At 37.9% G+C, this 14,469-nt stretch overlaps 1 protein-coding gene across 1 annotated transcript; it reads left to right on the top strand.

Annotated features, from left to right (window-relative positions):
- Positions 1-3: 3 nt before the first annotated feature.
- Positions 4-13,250, top strand: LOC104533148 (actin-related protein 3B; the record flags this gene model as incomplete). The annotated part of the gene is made up of 8 exons (XM_010193337.1): positions 4-35; positions 7,512-7,567; positions 9,335-9,459; positions 10,453-10,563; positions 10,936-11,031; positions 11,186-11,293; positions 12,351-12,494; positions 13,077-13,250. Coding segments are annotated over 8 exons (846 nt in total), but the record flags the coding sequence as incomplete, so codon positions are not given.
- Positions 13,251-14,469: the final 1,219 nt, after the last annotated feature.

The following is a 14,469-nucleotide window of genomic DNA, read 5'->3' on the forward strand; positions in this document are numbered from 1 at the left end:
TACCTGCCCCCCTGCGTGATAGACGGAGGCACCGGGTGAGTACGGGGAAAGGAGGGGGCCGGCGCTGCCAGTCTCCTTTCTGGGGAGCAAGGGGCGGGGGGGTGTCTCCGCCGTGCCGGCGCCCCTCAGGCGCCTCCCGCTGCCGGCGAGTGCCCTCAGTGGGGAGTCCCTTCCTCTCTCACGGGTCTGGGCTCCTGCCCTGTGTCCCGGTCCGCTCTCGGCCTGTCGCCCCTGGAGCCGAGGGGCTCTCTCTCCTTCGGGCCCCTCTGTCGCTGTTGCCAACTGCCCTCTCCTGAGTGTCCCTTCCTTCCCCTGGCCGTCTTCCCCGCTGGGAACGGGGCAGCCACAGCTTTCTCCCCTGGGCAGGCCGTGTGCCTCCAGGGACGGTGCCCTTTTTCCTCTCGGGTCCAATTTTTGTTCGTGTTTTCTGACTTTAAACTATTGTATGATTAAATTGCTGACGTTGGGGATGGCTTATTTCAAATGACTGCCTGGAGAGAGGGAACACGTTTGCTTTGCCTGGGAGCTGTGAACTGATGCTGACTGTGGTCCAGAGGCAGGTAGGTAGGTGTGATTGCTGGGCTGGGGCCTCTCCATGGCCACAGGACTGCACCTGGACTGCAGTGGCCTTGCAGGATCACATCTGGCCATGCCTCTAGACTGCACATACATCTCCTTGGACCTCTCCAGGTATTATCCCTGGCCAGCGATGAGATAAGAGCTGGCTGTCTTAGACGGGTGGTATTTCTTGGTCATAAAGTCATCCCTTCTTCATCATTATCAGATCAGTGTGAGATTTATTCTACATTTAGCCAAACAGCACGTTTTGTAACTCAAGTCTTTGAGGACTAAAATGAATCAAAATTGTAGAGGCTGTGCTCGGGAGGCATTTCAGGAACAGGTCTTTCCTACCTGTCTGTGGCAAGAGAAGACACATTCATCATCCAACAGACCAGTTCTGCCATGCCTCCGAAGTAGGAGGTGTCAAAGGGAGCTGTAATGAAGGTGATACTGTGTGTTCTTGCTAATACCTTTCCTTTGGCCCAACAGATAGCTCTGAGGAGAGGAGGCACCAGTCCATAAGTAACTATTCAGCCAATAGCTTTACTTGTCAGCTGTGCCTCAGTGTCATTGGTTGCATCAGTTTATTGCAGTAATAGGCCTTTCCTCTGCAAGTAATTTGTAGCACTATTTTCATTTATTTAATGCTTAGAATGTTACCTTTAAAATTTCTGAAACTGAGTTGTCTTAAAAAACCCCAAACCTAAATAATTTTTTCATTTTCAAATGAAAACAAGAAACCCCTTGTTAACCAGAAAGCACTTTTCAATGATGTGGTGTCACACTGTCTTCTCCTGAAAAAGTGTTTCATATTTTGAAATATGTCTTTAGTAAACTGTCACAAAACTTTCAGAAGTCTCTCGCCCTGTTTCTGTTTATACCTTGTCTTACGAGATATCAGCTCTGTCTGCTCACTGGAGAATACTGGAGCCCACAGCTGGACACTTTGGGAATAAAACAGGGTCTGGGTTCCATCTTGCATGTGCATTAGATACTCCTTGGTAGTTTCCCAGGTTCCTTCTATTTAATTGCTGAAGGTATTTTAAATGTCTGTTATCCACAGAAGTGTTGGTATTACAGGAATATTGTTTCACAGTTTTGAAGAGTTTTTCAAGGAGTGAAATGGGACCTCTAGGTGAATCCTTTAAAAAGGCTACAGTATAAACTGCAAAATCCAGAAAATGTGTTAAATGCGATGCCTGTCTTGCAGGAGACTTTTGCTCTCAGTTTGCGGAGTGATTCCGGTGTTACACCAGCAGTGGATATTGCTGACCAGCAGTTGCACAAAATAAATGACAGAAAACAGTTTATTGTGTCCTTTGAGAGAAATAATAATTTAGGTAGTATTTCTAAAATCTGTTTAGTGCTTGCCTTGGAAAAACTGGTGGAGTTTGTGGGTGTGTCTATCAGTTTGTTTCAGGAAGGGTTCGGATAGCCCCCCAAATGATGTGACTTTGCATTTCGATGCCTCCAACGGATCTTAATTCATGTGAGGCAACACAGTGTCTCTGCTGGTGTGACTTCTGCTTGGCTTTGCTGCAGGGTGCTTGTGTGGAAGATTTTTCAGCAATGAGATTATGGAATTTATCTTGCAGAATTCAAGAAGAAAGAGTCTGAACCAAAGCAGCCAGAAGAAGTAGCTTGACTCATTGATACACAGCCTCTGGAATTTTCCTCTGTGTGGGCTGAAAAACCTTCTTATTGTTAGAATGAATCTACTTTGGGTTACAAGCTTCAAACAATTCATTTGAATTATTCAGGAAAGGTCTTTCCGGTGAAAAACTTGGAAGAGCACAGTGGAAAGGAAGAGGTATATACAGACATGCACTGTGGAATATTATGTATATAAATTACACTTTTCTGCTTGCATCTCTGGTACTGAATGAGGTGCTTTGTCCAGGCACTAATCCCTCTTCTTTTCGTGTAAGGGGATTTAAGAAGTTTGTGAAAAGACTGTTGTTGTTGTTTTGCATGTAAGGACCCTGGTTTAATTTACTGTTGTTTGCAGCCATAGGCCTCAGTCCTGTAAAATGCTGTAATTTCTCAAAAAAAAGCAACAACAGGTGTATAGAAAATAGGTGCAGAGCTTCAGTGAGAAAAATATCATCATAGCAGGACAGAATAACATTCATTTTCTCTATTGGATAGATGGCTTGAACTTTCTTTATAAAGAGTGAAGAGTTTATGAAAAATTTTGCAAAGAGCACTAATAATTTGCCATCACCTTTTTCATTAGCATTTGCAAATAACTTGTCCGACTGCAATTTTGATGCATTACATCTTCGCTTTCTTTGCATGAGGTTTTCCTCGTGATCAGTTTACACGTTGCTGTTGGTCTTTTTATGGCGAAGGGCGTGCTATTTTTAGTTTCTTAGGACTTCCAGGCCTTTCTGGTGTTGCTGTTTTAAGTACTTTTAAACTTCATAACCAGTTTTATTAACTGGCATTTAGCTGTGGGACATCAGAACGCTAGTAGGTGGGTGTGTGAAACAAAGATGCCTTAAAATACCTCTCTCCTCTTCAATGTGTGTATTTGCAGACACTGAGGAATACTTCTATTTTGGTTGTATTTTATTGATGTCACTCCATTTTTCTTTACTAAAAGAAAAATTGCTTTGGTAAGGTCTTGCTGATGAGCTTAGAAATAGATACTTGATTTCTGGGAGAAGTGAGCTGGACTGGTTGTAAAACTTAAAGCTTAAGGTGTTTTTAGTTGTTGCTGAGCTATTAAAGATAGCTGGAACCTCTGAACGTGTTACATTTTCTCCCCTCTTACTTTATTTCTGATGCTAAGTGAGTTGCTTTAGCCAAGTGTTACCTCTGCTCTTTACATGTGAGACTTGGGAGCAGGTGTTACCGTAATTGCTGTTCTGGGTCTAAGGAGCCTGAGTTAATTAACTGTTGTTTATAATCACAAGTTACAGTCTTATAAAGTGCGAGATCCTCTCAAAAAAAAAAAAGCAATGACTTTAATATACACTTTATTCTTACAGTGGCTGCTGGTGCTCTTGGGCAAACTGGACAGACATAGTAGATTTTTTTCTGTTTGATATTTCCGCCTTCATCTCTTTCCTCATTTCCATTCCTTCATTGCATCCTTCTTCATTTCAAAAGTGCCTTTCCACATCTTTATGAAGAACTTGGGTTGTGAGTTTCTCAGGGATGTTTGTAATAATGATAATAGAGTCTGTTTGTGGCAGCATGGCATCACAGGTGTTCTGGCAGTAATAACTGTTAGTTATTGAGCACCCAAGCTGTCAGGGAAAGTGTTCTCTTTAGAAAAGTTATTTTTGTTTGTTTACAGGACTTTCTTAAAGCATTTTGCTGTTTTCAGTCACTTTGTATCTGTCTTTTCAGAGCTTTTTTTTTTTGTGGCTGTAACACTTTGTTTTAAAGACCTGGACCAAAGAGCAATAGAAATAGAGGAAATGCTAGATTGTTCACAGCTGGGCTTTGCTCTTTTGCATACTTGTCCAGAGAAAAATTGGATGTCTTGTATTCTGAGATGGATAAAGCAAATGCCTGAGTTTGTGATTTTAATTACCTAAATTATGTTGTTCTTATGCTTTAGTAAGAATTTTTCAAGTTATTTCTCTGCTCTTTAAAATGATTGAGGTTGTATCATCTGCTTCCAAGTTCTGTCCATTTGGATTTCTTTGCAGTAATTTTTCTATGTAAGTTTTTTCCGTCTTTCCATGGTAGGACTTCAGAAGAGAGCAGGGTTTGGATGACTATTCCTTATGCAAAAGTTAGTGAAACTGATTTGTGTACTAACTAATGACTTGGCAAAAATAGTATGTAGGAGACAACACTATCTTTAGAAACTGCTTATTTCAACAATATATAATTTCCAGTGATTTTTTTTTTATGAGTAGTCCCTCCAAATCCTGTTGCAGGAAACAACCTTAGTCTATTGGATCCGTTTTCTACTAATCTTTAATGCAGCCTCAGGTATCCTATATTTTGGAGAGTTTCCAATAGGTTTGTATCTCACTGGCAATAAATCTGCTACTTTTAATGAGATGAAGTTGGAATACTCATTATCTACACGTTCCCTACAGCTGTCTCTGCAATTTGCAGGTCACAAGACGTTGCATTACCATTAGTCTGCTAGGCTGTAACTCAGGAAAAAGAAAACCTGTTATATAGGTGCTTAAATATTCATTGGAGAAGGGCCTGGAGACCAAGTAACCTCTCTAACTATTTGTCTGTAGCCTTACAGGTCAATGAATATTTAAATATCTTGTATAAACGGGAGCAATCTGTGTAGGAGGCCCTAGAAGTGGGTCACCCAAACACTTTGATGGACTCTTGGGTATGGCTCTGGAAGGTGCAATGTGTTTAGGTCCTGCTGGGCAAAAGAAAAACCTGAGACTAAGCCTGCCATGTCCTGAGTGAATCGGCTGCTGGATAAGAGGGCAACACAACCGCATCGTCTCTTTTCCTTCTCTTCCTCAGTGGTTCTGAGAGTAGAGTTACCTGTCCATTTGGTTTTGTCAAAAGACTTGAAATATGGCTGCTTGTTCAAGTCTGTCTCTTGTTTCTAAATAGTTTTTTTTTTTACCGGGATTTTTTTTAACTTCCTTGCTTCACCACTGAATAGAGAACTTAGTTATTCTCGCAGTTCTGGTATTAATCCTTCATGGATTAATGGCATGCAACAGAAATCTTTCTAGATGTTATCTTCTATGAGAGATGTTATTTGAAGAGAACTGTTTTTCACTGATATTAAGAAATAGGCTTATCCTGTAGTTTTAACTGGGATTCATTCAGCTAGTGGAAAAATAAATCTGTTTACTATTGAGCTGTAGGCTTTTGGTTACTTTGTAAGGTATTCTAATAGGGAGATGTGTTTCCTACTTGAGAAGGAAGGTAAAGCTATTGCAGACTAATAGCCCAAGTTGACTTTTAGAGGCTGTTTTCTTTTTAATACTGAGAGTTAGGTATGAGTTTGATATGCGTGCAGAGGGGGAAAAGATGGCAAACTGAATTCACCTCTGAGTCAGAGTTTGGTTAAAGAAATGAGTTCTGGGTATGTTGTGGGAACTTTTGAATTTTGTGTGTATATGAGTATATGCACACGTAAAACTGTATAAAAAGTATATATACATATTTACATGTTTAGGTATATGTGTATAAATGTATCCATTGACTTTGGTTATGTCACTGGTGCTTGAAGGGCTGTTTTAGTCAAGTTTCTGCCTGATTGCCATTTCAAAGTCTTAGAACTAGGTCTCTTGAATCCAAAACCAGTTTCTTTGGTCCTCACTATGTGCATTTGAACAAAACTCATTTCGGAGAGAGAGACAAAAGGGAAATATCTTGTAATGCGTCTTAAATCCCAGTGTAACTCCTGTTGTTGCTTATTATGTTTTAACAGAATTCCCTAGGTAGGCCTCATTCTAAAATGTGATGAAAGTATGCAATAATAATCATAAAAAGAATTCTTCCTAGTAATGGCCTTCTTTACAAATCAGTCTAAATACCCTGATTATAGTATTTGAGAGCCACAGAAAATATGCATAAACATTTTGGATTAGACTGAAAGCAGATGCCCATATAATTATGAGTAAAAATGTTACAAACCCTTGTCCTCAAAACACAGTCCTTGCCTTTTTAGCCTTGGGGAAAATGGCTTTTTTAACTATTATTTGAAGTCTGTTGAAGCTATAACTTTGAAGAGATGTTGAAAATATAATATTTAAATTTCAAGGTCATTGCTAATTCAGTTTTGATTTAATTCCTTTATCTAAGCAAACTGACTCCTAATGAGTGGTTTTATACCAAATACTCCATAAAGGGGAACTTACTGTTTAAGCTACTGATGAAGAAGCAAGCCTCTGCTTTAGCAATGGCATAATATTGTTTGCACATATTGAGAGTAGGCTGTGGACAAAGACCCTAAATTTATGTCAGAACCTAGACTGTGATTGGTCTCATTTCATAATGTCACGGCTTTAGGTTTTAATGGTAAACATGGATGTGAATAATGCTAATTTCCCTCAGATCATGCTATTATTCGCCTTCTATTTCAATCTAATGACAATATTAGAGAAAGACTTCAGTTTCTCCAACCATTCAGTTTTGTTGGGTGGTGCTTTTTGGTGTTTTTTGTTGGTTTGGTTTTTTTTGGAACTGCTTTTGAATTTCGCCCCCCCTTAGGAATTAGAGCTGTTTTTCATAGTCTGGGATGTTAATTATTTCTAATTGCTAAAGGCCTGAACTAGCTTGCAGCCAGTAACACCAGTCAGAGATTTTTTGTTTTGTGTTTTTTCATCCCCGAGTTACTAGTTTCTTTTTTTTCTCTCCATCCTTTACTTGTTAAAATAGACATTATAGGTATATTGAAAGAGATGGGTGATGCTTCATACCATCTGCTGCCCATTTCTAAAACATTTTATCAATGCATGCTTACTTCGGTGTAGTATGTATGGTGTAGTGAGTGGTTTGTGCAAGGCACAAAAGGGAATTGTTTTGGGATTGCAAGAGTGCTAGAGTTCTGAACTATGGTTTGTACTTAAGACATACTATTTCCCCCCCTGTATTTGATAATACTAAACAAATACACAAAGTCTTAATGACATCGTTGGTCATGGTAGCTTTGTGAAAGGTCAGATCTGTACGACCCATTTATTACCACAGGGTGAATGCTGCCTGCCTATCTTTTGTCATAGCTGCTCAGCAAGATGGAGAAAGTAAGTGATGAGTGTTCAGAAGAAACACTGCTAAAATTTGCAAGCTGAAGGTGTCTGAAAAATAAATAACACTTAAAATATTTACCACGTCTGAGTTTTCTTCTCAGCAGGATGGCACTTGAAAGCATATCCAGAAAAAGTAGATGTGGAGTGCAGTTGTTTGGCCTTTGCTTTCAGTGCAGTGAGTTGAAAGTATCTTTTTCTCTTTTTAACTCTTAAGTCCATCTAATGACCTCATGATTATTCTTTTTCTAGATATACGAAACTTGGCTATGCAGGAAATACAGAACCTCAGTTCATCATCCCATCATGTGAGTAATTTTTTGTCCCTTCAAATTCTAATATCCACCGCCATCATTGAGCACTTCCATGAGTCAATGATGTGCTTTCCGACTCCCAGCACAGCCTCCATAGTCTCTTGTCCATCTGGAAATTGACACTCGTTGCGTTAGCATCTTTGGCCGGAGTGTAGCTAAACACAACTCCTCCACAGCTCTTGGTTGCTATGACAAAGATGAAGAAAACTCCAGTCCAATTTCCTTTTTATCTCCATTATTTTTCTGCCAGGACTCTTGAGTAGACAGCGTGCAATTTACCTCCTGTCTACCTGACACCATGGTTACTGCCCGGATAATCTGGGGAAGACTTCCAATCAAATTAAGTACTAAGGTGCAGGTGGTGTCTGCCTTATTTACATTGTCTGGGACTGTAGACAGTTTAATATTCAAAAAAGTTGTTCCTATTAGAAAATACTATTTTGGGGTATGCGTTTACCAATTAAAATGGTTTTGCCCATTTAACATGCTTTTGTTGAGCAGATTTACTCTTGATTTTTGTATGTTAAACTTGTTTAAAATGTTACACGTTTCTGGTGGTCTTGATTTCTATTGTTGTCTTAATATTTTCTCTCAAATACTGTATATGTTTATAAATAGTAGCACTGAGAACACATTTATGTCTATAATGGCATCTATTAATGTCACGGTTATCTGCAGTTATGTTCAACATTGCCTTTTACTTTTCATGAACTTTGCCATTAACTGCTTATTAATGCATCTGGACTGCCTTGTAGCTACTCACAGTAGAAGGTAGAAAGGCAAGGAAATAAGAAAAGTAATTGAAGGCCAGAGAGGTGGTGGGGTACATGCCCTTTACCAGATGTAGGGGCAGTACTGGTTATAGTTGAAGTGGTGTAAAAAATTCAAAGTTGAACTACTGGTGAAGATTTAAATATCTTATGTTAAAGAAGTACGATAGCAAGAGTTTCCTATGAATTTGTTATAAATCCTGTTTTATAGAACTGTAACCTTGTTGGAGCTTAGATGTGTTTCCAAAATAATTGTTAGCATGTCAGTATTTTTTGGTGCTGATAGTATTTGGTGTGTTTGTGGATGATGCCTGTCTACTCTGCGTTTTCTAGTGTGTGTTACTCAGATCCTGATTATGACCTATTAAAAGAAAACTGTCTATAAATAAGGTTATGTTTTAAGAGTACTTTATTTCATTTTTATTTATAGCTTGCCCCAGATTTGGTTTTTTTTTTGCCGTCTCATCTTCCTGCCCATAGCAGCCATCATCTAATAATTGTAGTGATAGTTACAGCCTGCTAATGGGAAGCATAAGTGTCTCGGAAGAGTTTTCTGTAGCACTGCAAATTGATTTCTTCCCTTCTTCCTTCTCACCAGCCGAGATAATCACTCTAATACTTATTTCTGAAGTATATAGTTTATTTTCTTTTTCTCCTGTGCTCTTTCTCTTAATTGTCAGAGTTGAAACGCAGAAATTAATGTTGCTACTGGCTTAAAGAGTATCTCTGGTGGAGTGCTGTACTTGCACAGGTTTAGTGACTGCTGCAGTCCGAACAGAATAAATTTTTAAGATTTTCTCTTATTATTTACATTAATGAGGGATGGGTGACCTATGTGATTCAGTGAGAACAAACTCTGCTATCTTCCTTGTCAGTAGATCGCTTCCATAATTACTGCTTTCTAGAAAAGAATCCTCAACTAAATGAATACTCATGGGTTGGTATTTGGTTGTTTCAATTTTGTTTTGATTTGTTTGGATTTTATTTTAAGGTATTGCAATTCGAGAATCAGCCAAAGTAGGTGACCAGGCTCAGAGGAGGGTGATGAAAGGCGTTGATGATCTGGACTTTTTCATAGGAGATGAAGCCATAGATAAACCTACCTATGCTACAAAGGTAAGCATCGAGTATTTTGAAGAAGACTTTCCAGAGTTTCACTTGATTATTATTATATGATGTTCTAGACCTTTCTGATAGCCATTTAAAATGCACATTTGCTTTCCGTAAAATATTTTTGTGGCTTTTTAAAGACCGCATAATTTCATCATGGCTTTACATTCTTCTAAATGTCTGTTTTACTAGTGCTGTGCTGTTGGTTGGTGCTTGAACCCTTTTGTAAATATCCATTGATACAGTGCAGATGTTTAGTTTTCAACGTTATTAACTACTAAAATAGTCATAAACACTGAATATTTAAATTCTTGCTAAAAGTGTATCCTCTTGACATGGCGCATGAACTGGGGACTATGTTGGATACTTTTGATTCAGGGAGTGTCACAGTTTTGTGGAGGGCTGTCTTCTATGCAGCTTTTCTGTGAATCATATTTTCCATACTGTAGTAAAGGACTTCTTGTACTTACAAAATGTTACCAGCTTATGAGTTATGTGGAAGAAAATCATATTTTATACATCCTACTGTATTACTTAAATGTCAACTATGTTCTTAACACTGAACAAAATGTAAACACCATCCCTGCCAGAATTTTCATTGAAAAATATATAGCCTATACGGTCTTTATTTCTTTTTATAGACTGGAAGGCACATTGAAGCCAAGTATGATTCTCAACTTCCTAAATGATAAAATTGCTACAAAAAGAGATGAAAACACAGTGCCACAATAGAGTGGTAGCAGTATTAGTGATAGTGTCTGGATTCTGGCTTTTAGTCCAGCAAGATAACATCGCAGTTTAAAGGACGTGGGAGCAGGAGATCACTTCAAATAGTGCCTCTAAATTTAAACTAGAATGAGGGATTTGATAAGCTACCCATGAGATAAGGTGTTTTTGTTCTTGGAGAAGATGTGCGGGTTTGGGGGCTGAGACTGTTCCTGGTTTTGGGTTTGTTTATCCTTGTATGGCCTGCAGTGTTGAGAAGTTTTCTTGTTTCAGTGGCCTATCCGACATGGTATTGTTGAAGACTGGGACCTCATGGAGCGATTCATGGAGCAGGTGATTTTTAAATACCTACGAGCTGAACCTGAGGATCACTATTTTTTAATGGTGAGTTAATGAAACTGGGTAAGAAAATATTTTTGTAAGAGGAAAACTAAATAATGTTCCAAGCACAGGTTGAAGGTTTTTTCTGTGTATGTGTCTCTTCTTTCTTCAGCAACCAAGGTCGAGGGGAGTGGGGGTGAGTGGAGGAAAGTAATCTGTAAAGCTGCATTATGACTAAATTATGTTCATTTTGTGATGTAGGCTACCACAGGTGGGATTTTGTTTTTGAAAAGCTTCAGTCACATTGTATAAAATAAATTTGGTTTGAAATTTTCTGTTTTGAAAGTTTGATTACTGTACTGAGCTAATCAATGGGTGAACTGTCAGGATTCTACTGAGGTGCAGTTTTAATTTATTTATTTATTTTTTTCCCAGACAGAGCCTCCACTGAACACACCAGAAAACAGAGAGTATCTTGCAGAAATCATGTTTGAATCATTTAACATACCAGGACTTTACATTGCTGTTCAGGTGAACAAAGTGAATGTATACTTCTAAAGTACAGTATAGCTGCAGTATGTATAGTCTTCTGTATGCACATGTCTAGAAATGTTTGAAACAGTATTTTCTGAGATTGTAAATTAGCACACTGCTTGCTTCTAAATACGAACTCTTTCTCATGTAGGCAGTGTTGGCCTTAGCTGCTTCTTGGACGTCTCGGCAGGTTGGAGAACGTACTTTGACTGGAATTGTCATCGACAGCGGTGATGGAGTGACCCACGTAATTCCTGTGGTATGTAGCAGGATGCAGTTTGAGATTTCCAGTGGTTTGGACAAGTATGGGGTTTGTTTACTATAGGTTTAAATAAGAAATGTCCAACTAAACTTTATTTTTAAATTTTTAGTGTTGCTTGGTTTGGAGGATTTTTTCCCTCCCTTATGAAACTTTGTCTTCTGTTACTGTGATGTCTCAGTTCTGTGTAATGTTAATGCTTATCAGGGTTTTAGACGTCCAGTGTGCCACCAATGTCTGTCAAGAAATGTCCTAACTTTTTTGGTGTCTTGCATTTTGGTTGTTTAATGTAGCTGACAACATGTGCTTTTTATATGATTCTATTGTATTTTAGAAGTTAGTGAACTCTGCTTGCGTGGAAACAACTACAAGGTGTAGTATAAACGTGTGCTCATATACGTGGTCAGTCTCAAATGACTTGTGTTAGGATGTTAAAAATACAGAATTATCTGTGCATACTTACATCTGTTCTATTGATGTCATTTTGTGTATTTCTGAAGCATAGCGTATGCTTGAATGATCAGTTATTTTAGAAATGAAAGTTTGAGTAACTTCATCTTCCAGCTCAGCAATACCAGTATGCAATACCATCCTGAAAAAAAAACCAGCAAATAGATTTCTTGTTTTTATTGTGCTTATTGTTAAATACTACTTAATTTGATTTTTCTTGTCTGAGCATTTTAATATTTTTTTTTACTTTTTCCTATTAATTTTCCACACTCAAGCAGGACACGAGTGGTCTATATAATGTTTGCTTTTCGGATCATGCCTGGAAGAAACAATTTGACCAGACTTTGTCTTCTGTTGTGTGCAAGTCTATCACTTGTGCATCTATTAAATAATCAGTATCTGTTTATATGTGGTGATCAAGGTCTTGTAAATAAAAGTAATATCCACTTTGCACTGGGTTACACATTCTTACAGTAATTTTACAGATTAAAGATTTTACTTTCAATTAAAAATAAAAACAATTGTAAAAATGAATCTTAGTTTTGCTTTTAATTATTGATACATAGTAGGTTTTTCCCTAAATATTTTTTCCTCTCCTCCTACGTAGGCAGAAGGCTATGTAATTGGAAGTTGCATCAAACATATTCCTATTGCAGGTAGAGATATCACTTATTTTATTCAACAACTCCTAAGGGAAAGGGAGGTGGGAATTCCTCCTGAACAATCTCTGGAGACAGCAAAAGCCATAAAGGTACACCCTTCTTTATCTCTTAATAAATACATAAATAAAACTCTAAGCTAACTTTTTAGCTTTAACAAGTTGCCAGTGGCTTTCTTAAAAATGCAGATGTAGGCAATGTATTGTAATTACACAAGCTTCTGATGGTTTATCCAATCAAGTGCGGGAGAAGGAGAAAGAGGAAGAAAGTGTTCATGCTAGACTGTTTGGAGTGAATGTGTTCTGCAGATTAAATCAGCATTTTAAGCTTTAGATTTGTTTAAAATTTGCTTTTTAATTTACTGAAAAAATAAATGTATGTAACGTCAGCAGGGTGACTGTGAGGGTCTGATCTTGCGATGAGAGCTTGCCATTGAACTACTTTATTGTCACAGACCTAATGGTTGTGATGTTTTCATTGTGAGACAAATCTAAATAAGTCACTGTGCTATAGTCTTGCAGGGCTGAATCCTCAGTCATTTGGATGGGAACATCCTTTAAACAGCCCCATCTGTATGAGTGCTTGCGTGTTTTTGTTTTCTGATAGTGTTATACTTTAATTCAATGATGGAATAATTATTTTGGCAGTTTTTAATGCATGGTATATCTTAACAGGAGAAATACTGTTACATTTGCCCTGACATAGTGAAAGAATTTGCCAAGTACGATGGAGATCCTCGAAAGTGGATCAAACAGTATACTGGCATCAATGCGATCAACAAGACCAAGTTTGTTATAGATGTCGGTTATGAAAGGTTCCTTGGACCTGAAATTTTCTTTCATCCCGAGGTAAGAACAGGGACTAGCAGTGTTAAGTTACTGAAACTTTTATGCTTGAGTGAAGGCGGGGGCAGGGAGATGCTATCATTCTTGGTGCCAGTGCGCCATCATGTGGAAGTAAGATAGATATCAGTAAGTCTCCTGACTGCAATTCGTGTGTAGTCTCGGGCAACATAAGCACAGAAAAATGTGAGTAGCATTACGTTGATAATATTTTAAATCGTGGACACTAGCTTTTGTTGATACTGAGTGAATTTGTAAAGCTAATTTTTTATAAATGCTAAATTTGTCTGTGAGGAAAGTCCATTGAAATCTGTGTGTTCATAAGTAACATGTACAGTTCTGGGAAACATCACAATACCTAGTCTGTCTGGTTTTTGCTGGTTCAGTTTGCGTGAGCTTCAAGATATTATGATATTGTGGGAGGAAAAAAAAGAGTCAAGCTTTAATATGTTACAGCATAGCATAGCAGAGAAGGTCTTCTCCATTCCTATACACTCCATTGTGCTTATTGCAGGCTCCCACAACCTGTAATACTATTAAAAAATTATTATTAAAAGAATGTTAAAAAACCCGCATTCTCTCACCTTTTATATAAATTTTGGCCTTAATCTGTCTGTGGTCAGTTTATAGTCATCTGATCTTGTGCCAGCATTAAACCTCTGGGCTAAACAGCTTCTCCTCCCTGCTGTTTACCCACATGATCTTGAAAAGAGGTATTGAATCCCATGTCAAACACCATTTTAATAGCTCCTTTTTCCATAGTCCCTTCAAAGACTGCTAGAAACAGGATAAAGGACTAATTTCCATTTTCTTAGTTTCTTGATAGTTTCTTGGCTCTGTATTGGAGAAAAAAAAATCTACTGACTTTGTAGACAAGAAAAATACACTAGGTGATATATACTGCATGCAAAGATAATTTCTTGCTGGACTTCATTAACTCCTCACTTTGAAGGGTATCAAGTTAGCTAGGTAAAAGCTGCCTTTGATAAAGCTGTCGTATAATCTTTTCCTATTTTCAGTTTACAAAATTTGTTCTCAATTCATTAATAATCTTAGGCTAATAATCTTAGAAATTAGGCTTTGGAGTTTGTAGTTATTAAAATTATGTAATACAAGTCCTGTAGTGAATATTTAACAATGAGTTTATGACCTAGAAAGAGAACCTGAATTTCTCTGCAGAAAATGGAAGTGGATTTGTAATAATATATAGTTGTAATAATATATA

The sequence above is a fragment of the Mesitornis unicolor genome, unplaced genomic scaffold (genome assembly GCF_000695765.1).
Source record: "Mesitornis unicolor isolate BGI_N332 unplaced genomic scaffold, ASM69576v1 C13683617, whole genome shotgun sequence".
NCBI lineage: Eukaryota > Metazoa > Chordata > Aves > Mesitornithiformes > Mesitornithidae > Mesitornis > Mesitornis unicolor.